The 19,211-nt window shown below is 40.0% G+C and overlaps 5 protein-coding genes across 5 annotated transcripts; all 5 read left to right on the forward strand.

Moving 5' to 3' along the window:
* The first annotated feature begins 2,285 nt into the window (after positions 1-2,285).
* Positions 2,286-4,658, forward strand: LOC128362744 (protocadherin alpha-3-like). The gene has a single exon (XM_053323591.1). It carries the CDS (start codon positions 2,286-2,288, stop codon positions 4,656-4,658), a length of 2,373 nt encoding a protein of 790 aa, XP_053179566.1.
* A 1,460-nt stretch (positions 4,659-6,118) lies between these two features.
* On the forward strand, positions 6,119-8,512 carry LOC128362745 (protocadherin alpha-8-like). The gene has a single exon (XM_053323592.1). The coding sequence runs from the start codon at positions 6,119-6,121 to the stop codon at positions 8,510-8,512; it is 2,394 nt and encodes a 797-aa protein (XP_053179567.1).
* A 946-nt stretch (positions 8,513-9,458) lies between these two features.
* LOC128362746 (protocadherin alpha-8-like) lies at positions 9,459-12,601 on the forward strand. The gene is made up of 3 exons (XM_053323593.1): positions 9,459-11,823; positions 12,327-12,365; positions 12,591-12,601. Exons 1-3 carry the CDS (start codon positions 9,459-9,461, stop codon positions 12,599-12,601), a joined length of 2,415 nt encoding a protein of 804 aa, XP_053179568.1.
* Positions 12,602-12,766: 165 nt separating this feature from the next.
* Positions 12,767-15,197, forward strand: LOC128363138 (protocadherin alpha-3-like). Its single transcript, XM_053324062.1, has one exon. The coding sequence runs from the start codon at positions 12,825-12,827 to the stop codon at positions 15,195-15,197; it is 2,373 nt and encodes a 790-aa protein (XP_053180037.1). The 5' UTR covers positions 12,767-12,824.
* Positions 15,198-16,135: 938 nt separating this feature from the next.
* On the forward strand, positions 16,136-18,526 carry LOC128362747 (protocadherin gamma-A11-like). The gene has a single exon (XM_053323594.1). The coding sequence runs from the start codon at positions 16,136-16,138 to the stop codon at positions 18,524-18,526; it is 2,391 nt and encodes a 796-aa protein (XP_053179569.1).
* Positions 18,527-19,211: the final 685 nt, after the last annotated feature.

Raw genomic sequence — 19,211 nt, forward strand, 5'->3', positions numbered from 1 at the left:
AGTATTGGATTTGTTTAATTCACTCATACTGAACTGTTGGCTTTCATGGAACCTTGGTATAGTTTTGCAGAGCTCCTCCATGTTTTGGATTACCGTTTTACAGAGACTGATTACAGATATAGTAACATATTGCATCAACAGTATCACTATACCCAATCATACTCAGTCAAAGACAACTCGTAACTATCCTGTAGAAACTAGTTAGGCGTTTTACGACTGAAAAAATGTGCTGGAGTTTGTAATGAATTATTTCATATTACAACATAATCATAATTTTGTCTCCAAATGTAGCTTAACTGTAACTGCAGTTAGTGGCATCTTTGTCCATGGTGCTTAAAGTGTTTGATCATCATATTCCAATGTGGCCATAAAATTTAAAAAATCACAAAATCATGTAAACTCAGTTACATAATTCATACAGTTTAATAACATTAAATGAATGATATTTACCACTGCTATAAAGAACCATCAATCTTTTTTAAAGAGGTTTTGTTTTCTAACTTTATTCAAAGGTGATTATGTGGTAGCTTGTTTATGGAGTCCACGTCTTCAGCTATATACCATTACAAAACCACGTTTGGTCAGATATTAGCGGAAGCTAAATATAAACGTATCAATCACATTGTGATAGAAATAATTTTTGATTGCCTGCAATAGGATGTTAGGTCGCATGGTGGAGGAGAGCGTCTGTGGAGGTAAGGCATATTTAAACAAGTGTTTTTCACCCGTAAATAATTACATCTTTATTCAGGCATTGGGTACTTACAGCAGGTTTTGGGGAAATGTTCATAGTCAATATAACATCTACAACTTTGATACTCAGATATTTCCTGCAGAATCGTACCTTTTAACATTATTAGCTGTTACTGCTATAATGGACAGCTACAAAACTTTCCTTGTCCAGGTTCAACGTTTTTTTTTTTTTTTTTGCACAATTTGAGGTGAGAAATAAAAGTATTGATGCATTAAGTTGTTGAGGCAAGTGCAGCTTTCAGTTTGAGATTGTGTAAACATTGTGATTAAAGTTAAGCAAGAGAGGAAGCTAATGAAGACTTAATTAATGTACTTTCATTTTTCAGATGATTTGCTTTTGAACATAGTTTTATTAGATAGATTTAATTATATATGAAATTGTGAAATATCTGATGACTGTTTTCTATTAGTTTAGTTCATTTGTGGTGCGTTTGCAAAGTATAGCATTGGATCGGTTGGTTACTCTGCAGTTTCCTTTAGCATGTGTGATGTAAGTTTGTTTTTGTAAACATATTTGCTTTTATTGGACAAAAGGTTAACCTGGACTAGTTTATATAAACAGCGAATCAGAGTCAACCGCTTATAATCTTCATGCTTGTACTGACAACCAACTTCTCATTTTTGATTCTTATTGATCATTTAGAAATGAATATGTAACTGACCATGCTATGCTACCCCATTTTATCCTGCAACATGTGATAAGGATGCTGATTATTGAAAGGCTCGAGCTGACTGATCATACATATGTTTGTACTATCAGCACGCCTTCATTATACTTAAACCACACGGATCCGTAGGCAACACCGATTGAAACCATTCAGCAAAAGTATGGGTAAGACAGCATGGAGAAAGTTAAATAACCCGGTGTTCATGGTCTATAACTAACAAAGTTGAGGTCAGAAGTAAAGGTGGTGGTAATCGCTGTCCCTGGTGCTGAATATATTTACTCCCATTTATCAGTATGTACCCATGGCCTGTAACCCATGTATCAACTCAGTAATGTTATCTCAGTGTTATAATTGATCCAACTTAAGAATGTGAAGAAAATATATCCCCATGTCGTAAAAATAATCTTCTTAACAGTTTGAAGAGTTGTTGTTTTAAAAAAAAAAAAAAAATTGACGAATGTTTTGTGATAACAGTGAAGAGCTTCCTCGTCTATTTACATTCACCCTACATGGTCGGGTTCTGTTTCGAGATAATTAAAAACACAAGAACGAAAACAATCCACTATTCAACTTATTTGCTACTGATTTTTCATTTTCTGCTGTATGAATTTAGATCGCAAGGTGTCAGTGTAATAGAGACAGGAAGTTAGTCGGTATTGCATTGTGGTTCCACCTCTTGATAGCGTACTCGGTTGTATTTTAACGCAGTCATTTCTGAGCTTACACCGCTGCCTTTGGAAATATTTTATTTGCTCTTATGTCTGCAATGTAGGATGACTATTGTCCTAAAACAAAGCATTGGATACCGCCACTGTAATGCAGTTTTGTTCTTGTGAATGATTACTGATGATATCGGGTTTTGCCATGGAACAAAGAAGATACGAGAGACGAAACGGAGCAGTGTGCTGGACCGGCTGCGTCGTTGCTGTGCTTTTGTGTAGTATGGCTTCGGCACAATTGAGATATTCGATCTCAGAGGGAGTAAACGAAGGAACTGTGGTTGGAAATATAGCGAAAGACCTGGGATTAGATCAAAACACACTAGTAGGCAGGAAGTATCGGATTGTGTCCAGTGGTGCGGATCCACTTTTCCATGTTAACCCGAACGATGGCATCCTGTATGTGAGCCGAACGATTGACAGGGAAGAGGTGTGCGCGCAGAGCAGTACGTGTTTGATAAATCTGAAAACCGTGCTAGAAAACCCGCTGGAAGTGCACAATGTTGGAGTGGAGGTGTTGGATGTCAACGACCATTCTCCAAGTTTCCCAGAGAAGGAAAAAACATTAGAAATCTCCGAGTCTGTATTACCGGGAGCACGCTTTCAGCTGAAACCCTCACGGGATCGAGACAGTGGCCATTTCTCAGTGCAACAATATAAACTTAGCCATAACGATTACTTTCGTTTAGAAGTTAAGGATAAAAGAGAAGATGGTAAAATACCTATATTAGTTGTTAAAAAATCATTGGATAGGGAAGCAGTAGGAAGCCACTCATTAGTGCTGACGGCGCTGGATGGGGGGAAACCTCCGAAATCTGGGGACATGAATATTCTAATTAATGTTTTAGATATTAACGATAACGCGCCTGTTTTCACTAAAGATGTTTATTCTGTGATGCTCGATGAAAATGCCCCAGTAGGTACAACAGTCATACAAGTAAATGCAACTGACTTAGATGACGGTCAAAATGGAGATGTGGTTTACTCCTTTAGTAACAGTATGAATCAGAAATTACTAAATATTTTTGATATAAACCAATTAACAGGTGAGATAACAGTAAAAGGTTTAATAGACTATGAAGAGAAAGACACATATGAAATTGAAATTGAAGCGTCAGATAAAGCTCTCGCTCCTCTGACCACAGAGAAAAGCGTCATTATAAAGATAGTTGACGTGAATGACAATGCACCTGAGATTGAGGTTACCTCATTTTCTAGCTCCATCCCTGAAGATTCCAGACCTGGAACTACAGTTGCACTTATCAACGTGAATGATTTGGACTCTGGACTAAATGGAAAAGTTATTTGCTCTATAGGTGAGGGTGTTCCTTTTGCTCTGTCGCCATCTTTACAAGACAACATGTATTCTTTAATAACCAAATCGCCTTTGGACAGAGAGAAACAGTCACACTTTGAACTAACAATTACTGCAAAAGACGCTGGTCAACCTCCATTTTCATCTGAAAAGAAAATAAGCATTGTGGTGTCAGATGTAAATGACAACAGTCCAGAATTTTTACTGAGCCCTTATACTTTCTATATTACTGAAGCTAATGAGCCTGGTACCTCTGTGTTCTCAGTTAAAGCTTTGGATCGCGATGAGAATGACAATGCAGCAATTTCCTATCACATTTTCAGAGACGGAAGTGAGGAAAATAAATTGGCTTCATTCCTAAACATAAATACTGAGAACGGTGATATTCTGGCACTAAAGAGTTTTGACTTTGAAACTCTGAAAACGTTCCACTTCCAAGTTGTTGCCACTGATTCTGGAACTCCGTCACTAAGCAGCAACGTCACAGTGAACGTGTTCATTCTGGATAAGAACGACAACGCTCCAGTCATCCTGTATCCAGTCAGCTCCAACGGTTCTGCTGAAGGTGTGGAGGAGATTCCCCGCAATGTCAACGCAGGACACTTGGTGACTAAAGTCAGAGCCTATGACGCTGATATAGGATATAACGGCTGGTTACTGTTTTCACTGCAGGAAGTTACTGACCACACTCTCTTTGGTTTGGACCGCTATACAGGACAGATCAGAACACTTCGCTCATTCACAGAGACAGACGAGGCTGAGCATAAACTGGTCATACTGGTGAAAGACAATGGCAACGTTTCACTCTCAGCAACAGCTACTGTGATTGCCAAAGTTGTGGAGCCCAAAGAAGCTTTTGCAGCTTCTGATGTTAAAAGTGCAGCAAAGGATGAGGAGGGGAATGATGTGACTTTTTATCTGATGATAACTTTGGGCTCAGTGTCTGTACTTTTTATCATTAGTATCATTGTTCTGATTGCCATGCAGTGCTCCAAAACTACAGACTATACATCCAAGTACCTACAAGACACAAATTATGATGGGACACTGTGTCACAGCATCCAGTACAGATCAGGAGAAAAACGCTACATGTTAGTTGGACCCAGGATGAGTATAGGATCTACTATAGTCCCAGGCAGCCATGCCAATACTTTGGTGCTTCCTGACAGGAGGAGAGCATCTGAAGAGGTAAGGCATATTTAAAGGAATAGTTCGGGTTTTTTTACATGAAGTTGTATGACATCCTCATCATCAGTGTCGTGCATCAGCAGTGGCTTTTCCCCCAGCAGACTTCTGGCAACGCTTTTGGTGTTGAAGAAAGTAGTTCCGGCTAGTTTCTGGGGTCACAAAGATAAAGCGTTTTGCTTCAAAAAACAATATGTGTTCGCGCTGCCGCCTGTTGACAGCTGGGCACCTTTCCATCAGCTGTTTCACGGTGTTTACACACTAACTAACTGACTGTTTTCAGTTAGTTAGTTAGTTAGTTAGTTTGTTAGTTTGTTTACCACACTGTATACTCTCCTGTGCCCTTGGTGCGTTTGCAAAGTATGGCATTGGATCGGTTGGTTACTCTGCAGTTCCCTTTAGCATGTTTGATGTAAATTCGTTTGTAAACATATTTGCTTTCATTGGACAAAAGGTTAACCTGGACTAGTTTATATAAACAGCAAATCAGAGTCAACCGCTTATAATCTTCATTCTTGTACTGACTACCAAACTTCTATTTTTTTATACTTATTGATCATTAAGAAATGAATATGTAACTGACCATGCTATGCTACCCCATTTTATCCTGCAAAATGTGATAAGGATGCTGATTATTGAAAGGCTCGAGCTGACTGATCATACATATGTTTGTACTATCAGCACGCCTTTATTATACTTAAACCACACGGATCCTTAGGCAACACCGATTGAAAACCATTCAGCAAAAGTATGGGTAAGATATGACAGCATGGAGAAAGTTAAATAACCCGGTGTTCATGGTCTACAACTAACAAAGTTGAGGTCAGAAGTAAAGGTGGTGGTAATCGCTGTCCCTGGTGCTGAATATATTTACTCCCATTTATCAGTATGTACCCATGACCTGTAACCCATGTATCAGCTCAGTAATGTTATCTCAGTGCTATAATTCATCCAACTTAAGAATGTGAAGTAAATATATCCCCATGTCGTGAAAATAATCGTATTAACGGTTTGATTAACGAGTTGTTGTTTAAAAAAATAATAATAACAACAGCAATTATTGGACGAATGTTTTGTGATAAGAGTGAAGAGCTTCCTCGTCTATTTACATTCACCCTACATTGTTGGGTTCTGTTTCGAGATAATTAAAACACAACAAGAACGAAAACAATCCACTATTAAACTTATGTGCTACTGATTTTTGATTTTCTGCTGTATGAATTTAGATCGCAAGGTGTCAGTGTAATAGAGAAAGGAAGCTTGTCGCTATTGCATTGTGGTTCCACCTCTTGATTAACGTCCTCGGTTGGATTTTAACGCAGTCATTTTTGAGCTTACACCGCTGCCTCTGGAAATATTTTATTTGCTCTTATGTCTGCAATGTAGGATGACTATTGTCATAAAACAAAGCGTTGGATACCGCCACTGTAATGCAGTTTTGTTCTTGTGAATGATAACTGATGATATCGGGTTTTGCCATGGAACAAAGAAGATACGAGAGACGAAACGGAGCAGTGTGCTGGACCGGCTGCGTCGTTGCTGTGCTTTTGTGTAGTATGGCTTCGGCACAATTGAGATATTCGATCTCAGAGGGAGTTAACGAAGGAACTGTGGTTGGAAATATAGCGAAAGACCTGGGATTAGATAAAAGCACACTAGCAGACAGGAAGTATCGGATTGTGTCCAGTGGTGCGGATCCACTTTTCCATGTTAACCCGAACGATGGCATCCTGTATGTGAGCCGAACGATTGACAGGGAAGAGGTGTGCGCGCAGAGCAGTACGTGTTTGATAAATCTGAAAACCGTGCTGGAAAACCCGCTGGAAGTGCACTATGTTGGAGTGGAGGTGTTGGATGTAAACGACCATTCTCCAAGTTTCCCAGAGAAGGAAAAAACATTAGAAATCTCCGAGTCTGTATTACCGGGAGCACGCTTTCAGCTGAAACCTTCACGGGATCGAGACAGTGGCCATTTCTCAGTGCAACAATATAAACTTAGCCAAAACGATCACTTTCGTTTAGAAGTTAGAGACAAAGGAGAAGATGGTAAAATACCTATATTAGTTTTACAAAAAATATTGGATAGGGAAGCAGCTGTCAGTCATTCGTTGGTGCTGACCGCTCTAGATGGGGGGAAGCCTCCAAAATCTGGAGACATGAATATTCTAGTGAATGTTTTAGATGTTAATGATAACACCCCAATTTTCTCGAAGGATATCTATTCCGTGATGCTCGATGAAAATGCTCCAATAGGCACAACGGTCATACAAGTAAATGCTACTGATCTAGATGACGGTCAGAACGGAGAGGTGGTTTACTCATTTGGTAACAGTGTGAGTAATACTTTGTTTACACTTTTTGATATTAACCAATTAACAGGGGAGATAACTGTCAACGGTCTTATAGATTATGAGGAGAAAGACAAATATGAAATTGAAATTCAAGCATCAGATAAAGGCTTTGCTCCGCTAACTACGGAAAAAAGTGTCATTATCAAAATAGTTGACGTCAATGATAATGCACCTGAGATCGAGATTACCTCATTTTCCAACTCCATACCTGAAGATTCCAGACCTGGAACTACAGTTGCCCATATCAGTGTAAATGATTTGGACTCTGGTCTCAATGGAAAAGTTATCTGCTCTATACGTGAGGATGTTCCCTTTGCTTTATCGCCATCTTTACAAGACAAAATGTATTCTTTAGTAACCAAAATGCCTCTTGACAGAGAGAAAATGGCTAAATATGAACTAACAATAGTTGCCAAAGACTCTGGCCAGCCATCATTATCATCTGAAAAGATGATGCATGTTGTGGTGTCAGATGTGAATGACAACAGTCCAGAGTTTTCACTGAGCCCCTATACTTTCTATGTCACTGAAGCTAATGAGCCTGGTACCTCTGTATTTTCGGTTAAAGCTTTGGATCGCGATGAGAATGACAATGCAGTAATTTCCTATCACATTTTCAGAGGTGGAAGCGAAGAAAATAGATTAACTTCATTCCTAAACATAAATACTGAGAATGGTGATATTCTAGCACTAAAAAGTTTTGACTTTGAAACACTGAAAACGTTCCACTTCCAAGTTGTTGCCACAGATTCTGGAACTCCGTCACTAAGCAGCAACGTCACAGTGAACGTGTTCATTCTGGATCAGAACGACAACGCTCCAGTCATCCTGTATCCAGTCAGCTCCAACGGTTCTGCTGAAGGTGTGGAGGAGATTCCCCGCAATGTCAACGCAGGACACTTGGTGACTAAAGTCAGAGCCTATGACGCTGATATAGGATATAACGGCTGGTTACTGTTTTCAATGCAGGAAGTTACTGACCACACTCTCTTTGGTTTGGACCGCTATACAGGACAGATCAGAACACTTCGCTCATTCACAGAGACAGACGAGACTGAGCATAAACTGGTCATACTGGTGAAAGACAATGGCAACGTTTCACTCTCAGCAACAGCTACTGTGATAGTCAAAGTTGTGGAGCCCAAAGAAGCTTTTGCAGCTTCTGATGTTAAAAGTGCAGCAAAAGATGAAGAGGGGAATGATGTGACTTTTTATCTGATGATAACTTTGGGCTCAGTATCTGTACTTTTTATCATCAGTATCATTGTGCTGATTGCCATGCAGTGCTCCAAAACTACAGAATATACATCTAAGTACCTACAAGACACAAATTATGATGGGACACTGTGTCACAGCATCCAGTACAGATCAGGAGACAAACGCTACATGTTAGTTGGACCTAGGATGAGTATAGGATCTACTATAGTCCCAGGCAGCCATGCGAACACACTAGTGCTCCCTGACAGGAGGAGAGCATCTCAAGAGGTAAGGCAAGCTTTTTGTTTTCAGGCAGTGTTTTAATTTATTTGTTCAGGCAACTAATCCACTATCAATCCACGACATGTCCCTTATATGTGTACTGTTTGTTTTCTGCTATGATATGGTTTGCAAAGTAGTACTAAACTATCCTCTTGAGCGTAACTATAACAACAGTTAACATATGTGTACATTAACTTATCCATTTGCTTTATAGTCTTCTTTTTTTAACTATTGTGAAAAACAAGCATCATTAATACAACATACTGCACAGTGTAAGTCGGACTATAATGTGATTTGAACTTTCGGGCTTCTGCCATGTAATATAAAATCACACTCATGGCTGGACCCAATTATATTTGGCGTTATACGCTGTCCATGGTGCTGACAGGCTTTGATCTAATGTCCTGATACAGGGTAATACATTGTGAGGAATGTTAAACCACTGTTTTTAACGTGCGATTATAGCACACTTTTTGTTTATAAATAGCAAAATAGTTGAATTCAAAGTTATTATATTGAAGTATCAAACAGTGTAGGACGATTTGCTGTAATCAGTCTTAATTCAGAGGAAGATTTTCTTTCTCGTTTGCGTGTTAATGGGATACAGAAGGCATGGCCTCACCTGTCACTCCACAATCCCTGCACTTAGGGTCGAAGAAAAACAAACTCTACACTGTTCGCGATCAGCTGTAGAAACTGCCCTTGAAACGTTTTTTACTTGCAGTGAGTAATGAGATCGCACGGTGTCAGTGTTAGGAAAATAAAGGTTTGAACCTGTCGTCACTGCATTTTGGTTCCACCTCTTTAGGACTCTGAGCCCTCATTTGGTAGAATCGCTTGTCGGCTTGCTGTTGCCTTTATAAAGACTGTCCTATATTTTAACATTTCTGAAGGAGCGTGGACAGTTGCATACCCGGATGTAATGTAACAGTTTTTACAGCAATAATATTAATCCTGCGGGGACTTAATAACAGTCTTGTTTTCAAACATGGAACAAAGAGGATGCGAGGCAAGAGGGGCAAGAAGACGGTGGATCGGATACGTGGTTGCTGTGCTTTTGTGGAGTGTGACATCGGCGCAATTAAGATATTCAATCTCGGAGGAAGTTAAGGAAGGGACTGTTGTCGGGAATATAGCGAATGATTTGGGATTAGATAAAATCACGTTGAAAGACAGGAAGTATCGGATTGTTTCTAGTGCCGTGGAACCTCTTTTCCATGTAGATCAGAACAACGGCATCCTGTACGTAAGCAGAAAAATTGACAGAGAAGACGTATGTGAAAGGAGCAGTACGTGTTTAATAAATCTAAAAACAGTGTTAGAAAACCCACTGGAGGTGCATTATGTTGGAGTGGAAGTTGTGGACATAAATGACCATTCACCCAGTTTCACAGAGAAAGAGAAAACGCTGGAGATTTCAGAGTCTGTTTTACCTGGAGTACGTATTCCGCTAAAAGCTTCACGAGACCCAGACGGAGGTCTTTTTTCGGTTCAGCAATATAAACTTAGCACCAATGACCACTTCCGTTTAGAAGTTAAGGATAAGGGAGAAGATGGTAAAATACCTATATTAATTGTGCAAAAATCGTTGGACAGAGAGGCAGCAAGAAGCCACTCGTTAGTGCTGACGGCGCTGGATGGGGGGAAACCTCCGAAATCTGGTGACATGAATATTCTAATTAATGTTTTAGATGTTAATGATAACGTGCCTGTTTTCACTAAAGATGTTTATTCTGTGATGCTCGATGAAAATGCTCCAATAGGCACAACAGTCATACAAGTGAATGCAACTGATTTAGATGACGGCCTGAACGGAGAGGTGGTTTACTCATTTAGCAATAGTGTGAGTCATAGATTATTAAATATTTTTGATATCAATCCATCAACTGGGGAAATAATTGTGAAAGACAGTATCGACTATGAGGAGAAGGACAGATATGAGATTGAAATCCAAGCGTCAGATAAAGGTTTTGCTCCTCTGGCCACACAAAAAAGCGTCATTATAAAGATAGTTGACGTGAATGACAATGCACCTGAGATTGAGGTTACGTCATTCTCGAGCGCCATCCCTGAAGATTCCAGACCTGGAACTACAGTTGCACTTATCAGTGTAAATGATTTAGACTCTGGACTAAATGGAAAAGTTATTTGTTCAATAAGTGAGGATGTTCCTTTTGTTTTATCGCCATCTTTACAAGACAAAATGTATTCGTTACTAACAAAGTCGCCTCTGGACAGAGAGAACCAGTCTCACTATATCGTAACAGTAGTTGCAAAAGACTGTGGCCAGCCCTCGTTATCATCTGAAATGACGATAAGCGTTGTGGTGTCAGATGTGAATGACAACAGGCCAGAGTTTTCACAGAGTCCCTACACTTTCTATGTGACCGAGGGAAATGATCCAGGAGCCTCTGTGTTTTCAGTTAAAGCTTTTGATCGTGATGAGAACAACAATGCGGAAGTTTCCTATCATATTTTCAGAGATGGAAGCGAAGAAAATAAATTGGCTTCATTTCTAAACATAAATATTGAGAATGGAGATATTCTGGCACTAAAAAGTTTTGACTTTGAAACTCTGAAAACGTTCCACTTCCAAGTTGTCGCCACTGATTCTGGAACTCCGTCACTAAGCAGCAACGTCACAGTGAACGTGTTCATTCTGGATCAGAACGACAACGCTCCAGTCATCCTGTATCCAGTCAGCTCCAACGGCTCTGCTGAAGGTGTGGAGGAGATTCCCCGCAATGTCAACGCAGGACACTTGGTGACTAAAGTCAGAGCCTATGACGCTGATATAGGATATAACGGCTGGTTACTGTTTTCACTGCAGGAAGTTACTGACCACACTCTCTTTGGTTTGGACCGCTATACAGGACAGATCAGAACACTTCGCTCATTCACAGAGACAGACGAGGCTGAGCATAAACTGGTCATACTGGTGAAAGACAATGGCAACGTTTCCCTCTCGGCAACAGCTACTGTGATTGTCAAAGTTGTGGAGCCCAAAGAAGCTTTTGCAGCTTCTGATGTTAAAAGTGCAGCAAAAGATGAGGAGGGGAATGACGTGACTTTTTATCTGATGATAACTTTGGGCTCAGTGTCTGTACTTTTTATCATCAGCATTGTTGTTCTGATTGCAATGCAGTGCTCAAAATCCCCAGACTATACATCCAAGTATTTACAAGAGACAAATTATGATGGGACACTGTGTCACAGCATCCAGTACAGATCAGGAGACAAACGCTACATGTTAGTTGGACCCAGGATGAGTATAGGATCTACTATAGTCCCAGGCAGCCATGCAAATACTCTAGTGCTTCCTGACAGGAGACGGGCATCTGGAGAGGTAAGAGCAATCAATATCTACAATATTACAATTGCCGGTATATTTATTTTACACATTATGTAATAATTTTATGGCAATCTAAACAGATTAATAAAACCTGACGTCAAGTAATATAGGATTGATATTTATACACTATATTAAGGAGAAATACAAATGGCTCTTGCCTGCAGCAGCTGTCAGTGAATTGCATTTTAACCACGTGTTGCTTGATCGCCCTCATGTAGAAATATGCTGAATGTGGTTGTTGTCTGTGGTGGTGACATTTAAGAAGTATTTACCCTTCAAGTCAATCTTTTATAACAACAACATAATTTCATGTGTTTAAAAAGCATAATCTCTATCTTGTCTTGTTTTTTTTCTTGTATTTTCTTTTCTTCATACTATTTGTATGAAGAAAACTTGTATTCTTCTTGAGCGATAGTTTAGGATATGCATGTAATGCTAAGGCGGGTCTCTATAACATTAAAGTATGAAGGATCTGTGTGACAATACATGTAGTTTAATCTTACCCGCCGACCTCTGAGTTCAAGGGGAGTGTCGCTATCCGTGGTACTGAAAGCATTTTAAAGCTATTTCTCATTGGGTGTGATAGAAAAACGATAATGGCTTTTTGGAGAGGCAACTGTTTGGGACTCAAGTCCTCTTTCGCTTCATAAAAATTACTTCAAACGCATCTCTTCAAATATTATATATTAATATTAGTGTCTTTTCTGTCTGCAGTTTTTTCGTAGTTGTAAAACATTTTATTTTACTTTATTGTTTGTATTCCAACAGGGCTGCAATAATGTTCTGGATCGCGTGGTGTCGGTAAAATTGTAGATAATGTCTAGCTTTTCGTCGTCACCATTAGATCCAACCCTGTATTTTGGCATTACGTGCAAAGGGCTTGAACACTAAACTAGCCCTGTATCATTCCCTGCGCTGGGTTGGTGATGCTGGCAAAGGAATACGGTTGAATATTATTTATTGACCATAACATTAAAGATCACGGATTTTTTCTTGTAAAGAATGGAACAAAGCGGCCGGCAGGCGAGGATAGAGCGATGGAGATGCGTCGCCTTCATGGTTGCTTTGGTAACGTTTTGGAGTGACGCCTCGGCTCAAATCAGATATTCCATTTCTGAAGAGGTGAAAGAAGGGAGTGTTGTTGGAAACATTGCGAAAGACTTAGGAATTGAAAAGGCTACGCTGAAAGATAGAGAATATCGCATTGTTGGCAGTTCGGCGGAACCGCTTTTTCATGTGAATATGGACGACGGTATCCTGTACGTGAGTAGGAAAGTAGACAGGGAAGAGATCTGTGAGCGAAGCAACGCATGTATCATTAACCTTAAAACTGTGCTTGAAAATCCTCTAGAAATCCATTATGTGGCCATAGAAGTGATAGATGTAAACGACCACTCCCCCGTCTTTCCAGAGAGAGAGAAAAGACTGGAGATATTTGAATCAACATCACCGGGAGCGAGGTTCCAGCTCCAACCTGCGCGTGATCCAGATGGTGGCCAGTTTTCTATTCAGCAGTATAAACTGAGCCACAGTGATCACTTTCGTTTGGAAGTTAAGGAAAGAGGCGAAGACCGTAAGATGCCCTTTCTGATTTTACAGAAGCAGTTAGACAGGGAGACTATGAGAGAACACAAGCTTATGCTTACAGCTGTTGATGGAGGGAGACCGGCGAGGTCTGGAACAATAGAAATACTAATTGAGGTGCTTGATGTTAATGACAATTCACCAGTTTTTACGAAAGATGTATATTCTGCTGTCTTAAATGAAAACGCAGCTCATGGCACGTTAGTTGTTCTGGTCAATGCTACAGATTTGGATGAGGGTGCAAACGGCGAAATTGTTTACTCATTTGGCAAGGAAATGGATATGTCCGTGCAGAAGCTATTTAACATTGACCCAGGTACTGGCGAAGTTAAAGTGACTGGTTTAATTGATTTTGAAGAAAATGAAAGCTATGAAATTGATATACAAGCTTCGGATAAGGGCATTATCCCCCTTTCAACAGACAAAACTGTGATAATAAAGGTAATCGATCTTAACGACAATCACCCGGAGATTGAAGTTACATCATTTTCCAAATCGGTTCCTGAGGATTCTAGAATTGGAACGACCGTAGCTTTGATAAGCGTCAATGATTTGGATTCAGGTGCCAATGGAAAAGTTTCTTGCATTTTACGTGATGACGTTCCTTTCGCTATATCTCCATCCTTGCAAGATAATATGTATGCCATCGTGACAAAATCACAACTGGACAGGGAAGAACAGTCTTTTTATGAACTTACAATTGTTGCAAAGGACACTGGTGAGCCATCACTGTCATCTGAAAAAACAATAAGTGTGGTTGTTTCAGATGTGAACGATAACAGACCGCAATTTTTACTGAGCCCCTACACTTTCTATATGACTGAAAATAATGGCTTAACAATCCCAATATTTTCAGTTAGGGCATCTGATCTTGATGACGGTGATAATGCGCATATTTCATATCACATCCCGAGGGACAGCAGTAGAGACAGTGCTGGTTTGATTTTAAATATCAACTCTGAGAATGGAGATATTGTGGCGCTAAAAAGTTTTGACTTTGAAACTCTGAAAACGTTCCACTTCCAAGTTGTCGCCACTGATTCTGGAACTCCGTCACTAAGCAGCAACGTCACAGTGAACGTGTTCATTCTGGATCAGAACGACAACGCTCCAGTCATCCTGTATCCAGTCAGCTCCAACGGTTCTGCTGAAGGTGTGGAGGAGATTCCCCGCAATGTCAACGCAGGACACTTGGTGACTAAAGTCAGAGCCTATGACGCTGATATAGGATATAACGGCTGGTTACTGTTTTCACTGCAGGAAGTTACTGACCACACTCTCTTTGGTTTGGACCGCTATACAGGACAGATCAGAACACTTCGCTCATTCACAGAGACAGACGAGGCTGAGCATAAACTGGTCATACTGGTGAAAGACAATGGCAACGTTTCACTCTCAGCAACAGCTACTGTGATTGTCAAAGTTGTGGAGCCCAAAGAAGCTTTTGCAGCTTCTGATGTTAAAAGTGCAGCAAAGGATGAGGAGGGGAATGATGTGACTTTTTATCTGATGATAACTTTGGGCTCAGTATCTGTACTTTTTATCATCAGTATCATTGTTCTGATTGCAATGCAGTGCTCCAAAACTACAGACTATACATCCAAGTACCTACAAGAGACAAATTATGATGGGACACTGTGTCACAGCATCCAGTACAGATCTGGAGACAAACGCTACATGTTAGTTGGTCCCAGGATGAGTATAGGATCTACTATAGTCCCAGGCAGCCATGCAAATACTCTGGTGCTTCCTGACAGGAGGAGAACAGTCGATGAGGTAAGGCAGTTTTGAAGAAGCGTTTTTTCCCACCAAATTATATCCACATTCAAGTACTGAGCACCCATTGCGTTTCACTCTCAGCAACAGCTACTGTGATTGTCAAAGTTGTGGAGCCCAAAGAAGCTTTTGCAGCTTCTGATGTTAAAAGTGCAGCAAAGGATGAGGAGGGGAATGATGTGACTTTTTATCTAATGATAACTTTTGGCTCAGTTTCTGTACTTTTTATCATCAGCATTGTCGTGCTGATTGCAATGCAGTGCTCAAAATCCACAGACTATACATCTAAGTATTTACAAGAGACAAATTATGTTGGGACACTGTGTCACAGCATCCAGTACAGATCAGGAGACAAACGCTACATGTTAGTTGGACCCAGAATGAGTATAGGATCTACTATAGTTCCTGGAAGCCATGCAAATACTCTGGTGCTTCCTGACAGGAGGAGGGCATCTAAAGGGGTAAGAAAATTGTTATTGCCGATTTTGGAAGTAATTATTTGTTTATTACATTGATTGTAAGAATATAATCAACATTACATGTAATACTGGTGTATTGACGTCATATTCCATGAATTTTGAAATAGTGTTAAGTTATTTTTTTCATTCTATGTTTGCATCTTAAGCAGATATTGGGAAGGTTTAAACACTGTGGATATCACATAAGAAGATTTTGTCATTTAAAGTGTATGTGCATTGTAATGTCTGCTCGCAAGGTGTCACTGCTTGTGAAAATGAACGATCCCCGGTCGAACGATTCACGTCAGTAATTTGGTGCTATTTCGCGACAGAGTGCACTTCTGCTTCAGGGCGATGGCTTCACTACTGTGACTCCTCCAACAAAATACTTATAATGACGGTCAACTAATTAATTTTGTTCGAAATGTGTGTCCTGTGTAGATTCACATTTACATTTTTACCGATATATTAGTTTGTACTTTTTTCAAATCCAATATGGCACGACGGGGATGCAGCGCATGGTTGGAGCGCCTCTTCGTTTTCATTGTTTTTATGGATCTTACTTTGAATTTTACTTATGCACAGTTGCGGTACTCTATTCCCGAGGAGCTTGCGGAGGGTGCTGTTGTTGGTAATATCGCTAAAGATTTAGGGCTGGATATGAGTGCTTTGGATGCTAGAGGATTTCGCATCGTATCTGGATCGACTGAGCCCCTGTTTCAGCTAAAGAATGACGGCATCTTGCGTGTTAACCGAAAAATAGACAGAGAAGAGGTGTGCGAACGGATCAGTACTTGCATTATCAACATAAAGACTGTGTTGGAGAATCCTTTAGAGGTGCATTATGTCGCTATTGAGGTTTTGGATGTAAACGACCACTCTCCCACCTTCTCCGAAAATGAGACGTATTTAGAGATATCAGAGTCTGCTTTACCTGGGGCACGATTTCAACTACAAGGAGCCCGTGATCCAGACAGTCACATGTATTCTATTCAGCTGTATAAGCTGAGTCAAAATGACCATTTTCGTCTGGAGGTTAAAGATAGAGGAGAGGATGGGAAAATTCCTCTCTTGTATTTGCATAAACCACTGGACAAAGAAACTGCAAGAAGTCATAGATTACTGCTGACAGCCGTGGATGGAGGAAAGCCTGCTAGGTCAGGAACCATCGATATTATCATTAATGTTTTAGATGTAAATGACAACATGCCCGTCTTTACTAAAGACGCATATGTTGCGGCACTTAATGAAAATTCACCAATTGGCACAACAATCATGCAGGTGAATGCTACAGATTTAGACGACGGTTTAAATGGGGAGGTGGTTTATTCATTCGGCATTAATGTAAATAATAAATTACGTAAACTTTTTGAAGTTGATGCTAATACTGGAGAAATTATTGTTAAAGGACTCATAGATTTTGAAGCAAAAGATAGATATGAAATCGATATTAAAGCTTCAGATAAAGGATCAGTTCCCTTAGCAACAGAAAAAAGTGTCATAATAACTATAGTGGACCTGAATGACAACGTACCTGAGATTGAGGTGACATCCTTTTCAAGTGCTATTCCTGAGGACTCCAAACCTGGAACGACAGTAGCATTGATAAGTGTCAATGATATAGATTCAGGTTTAAATGGAAAGGTAATCTGTTATATAGGTGAAGGTGTGCCTTTCACTTTAACGCCCTCTTTACAAGACAATATGTACTCTATAGTCACCAAATCTCTGCTTGATAGAGAGCATCAGTCCAAGTATGATGTGACAATATTTGCTAAAGATGCTGGTGAACAACCTTTGTCATCTCATAAGACAATAAGTGTAGTTGTATCAGATGTGAATGATAACAGTCCAGTGTTTTCAGTGAATCCCTATACTTTCTATGTCACTGAAAACAATGTTGCAGGAGCCTCTTTATTTTCAGTGAGTGCTTCTGACTGTGATGAGGGTGATAATGCTCTCATATCATTTAACATAGTGAGAAATGTGGAGGAACACAAAACATTTACATCATTTCTAAACATAAACTCTGAGAAAGGGGATATCACAGGGCTAAAGAGTTTTGACTTTGAAACTCTGAAAATGTTCCACTTCCAAGTTGTTGCCACAGATTCTGGAACTCCGTCACTAAGCAGCAACGTCACAGTGAACGTGTTCATTCTGGATCAGAACGACAACGCTCCAGTCATCCTGTATCCAGTCAGCTCCAACGGTTCTGCTGAAGGTGTGGAGGAGATTCCCCGCAATGTCAACGCAGGACACTTGGTGACTAAAGTCAGAGCCTATGACGCTGATATAGGATATAACGGCTGGTTACTGTTTTCACTGCAGGAAGTTACTGACCACACTCTCTTTGGTTTGGACCGCTATACAGGACAGATCAGAACACTTCGCTCATTCACAGAGACAGACGAGGCTGAGCATAAACTGGTCATACTGGTGAAAGACAATGGCAACGTTTCACTCTCAGCAACAGCTACTGTGATAGTCAAAGTTGTGGAGCCCAAAGAAGCTTTTGCAGCTTCTGATGTTAAAAGTGCAGCAAAGGATGAGGAGGGATATGACGTGACTTTTTATCTAATGATAACTTTGGGCTCAGTTTCTGTACTTTTTCTCATCAGCATTGTTGTGCTGATTGCAATGCAGTGCTCCAAAACCACAGACTATACCTCCAAGTATTTACAAGAGACAAATTATGATGGGACACTGTGTCACAGCATCCAGTACAGATCAGGAGACAAACGCTACATGTTAGTTGGACCCAGGATGAGTATAGGATCTACTATAGTCCCAGGCAGCCATGCAAATACACTAGTGCTCCCTGACAGGAGACGCACTTCTGAAGAGGTAAGAAAGATAATTTTCTTCAAGGCAGTTCCTGTATGAAGATGGCCGATCCTAATGATTTAAGTGTTGTGAAAGTACTGGCTGGGAAGCTGTACAAAAAAGGACTACAACCATATAAAATTAATCACATATACAAATGAGGAGATATTTTGTTGTAATGAGACTGCTGAGTGAAGTTGTTGGTTTACAGGTGGTTGTATGGTCTGTGCTTACACGGCAAAGAGTTCAATTATTTCACACATTACACAATAGACTTTAGTTAGTATTCTGTGTTTGCCCTTTAATGCCATAGTTTCCCTATAAAGTACTCCATTCCAAGAAATAACACAACCCCATGAAATACATTGATTTAATGTTGGCTAAGATAATATTGTGTGGATAGTTGTGAAATATTGTTATAAGAATATGAAGAGGTAAATAGAGATATCTAACCTTTCTTGTTAAGGTGAAAACACTTGCTTTCTAAAACAAAAAAGAGAGAGACATATTCGAAGGAAACTCTTTCCTTTTTTCCCCTCAAGACAATTAATGCCTCTGAGATGTCATATTTTGCCTGCTTGGTGTTTCATTCCATTTTACTCATGTCAGATCTTTGAGAACATAACATTCAGTGCAGTGACCAGTGCAGAGAGCTCTTAATAATTTAAACTGTAATGTGTGCCTATTTCAGTGTGAAAGAAGAACTTGGCAATACTAAGCTGACTAACTGGAACAAAATTTTCTG

This window comes from Scomber japonicus, chromosome 8, assembly GCF_027409825.1.
Source record: "Scomber japonicus isolate fScoJap1 chromosome 8, fScoJap1.pri, whole genome shotgun sequence".
Classification (NCBI taxonomy): Eukaryota; Metazoa; Chordata; class Actinopteri; order Scombriformes; family Scombridae; genus Scomber; species Scomber japonicus.

Bases quoted from the DNA above. Each gene is read 5' to 3' on its own strand.
- LOC128362746 (XM_053323593.1), top strand. From the start codon at position 9,459: ATGGAACAAAGAGGATGCGAGGCAAGAGGGGCAAGAAGACGGTGGATC. The intron at 11,824-12,326 runs CAATCAATATCT...TTTAATCTTACC, and splicing joins GGCATCTGGAGAGGTAAGAG to CGCCGACCTCTGAGTTCAAG.
- LOC128363138 (XM_053324062.1), top strand. From the start codon at position 12,825: ATGGAACAAAGCGGCCGGCAGGCGAGGATAGAGCGATGGAGATGCGTC.
- LOC128362744 (XM_053323591.1), top strand. From the start codon at position 2,286: ATGGAACAAAGAAGATACGAGAGACGAAACGGAGCAGTGTGCTGGACC.
- LOC128362745 (XM_053323592.1), top strand. From the start codon at position 6,119: ATGGAACAAAGAAGATACGAGAGACGAAACGGAGCAGTGTGCTGGACC.
- LOC128362747 (XM_053323594.1), top strand. From the start codon at position 16,136: ATGGCACGACGGGGATGCAGCGCATGGTTGGAGCGCCTCTTCGTTTTC.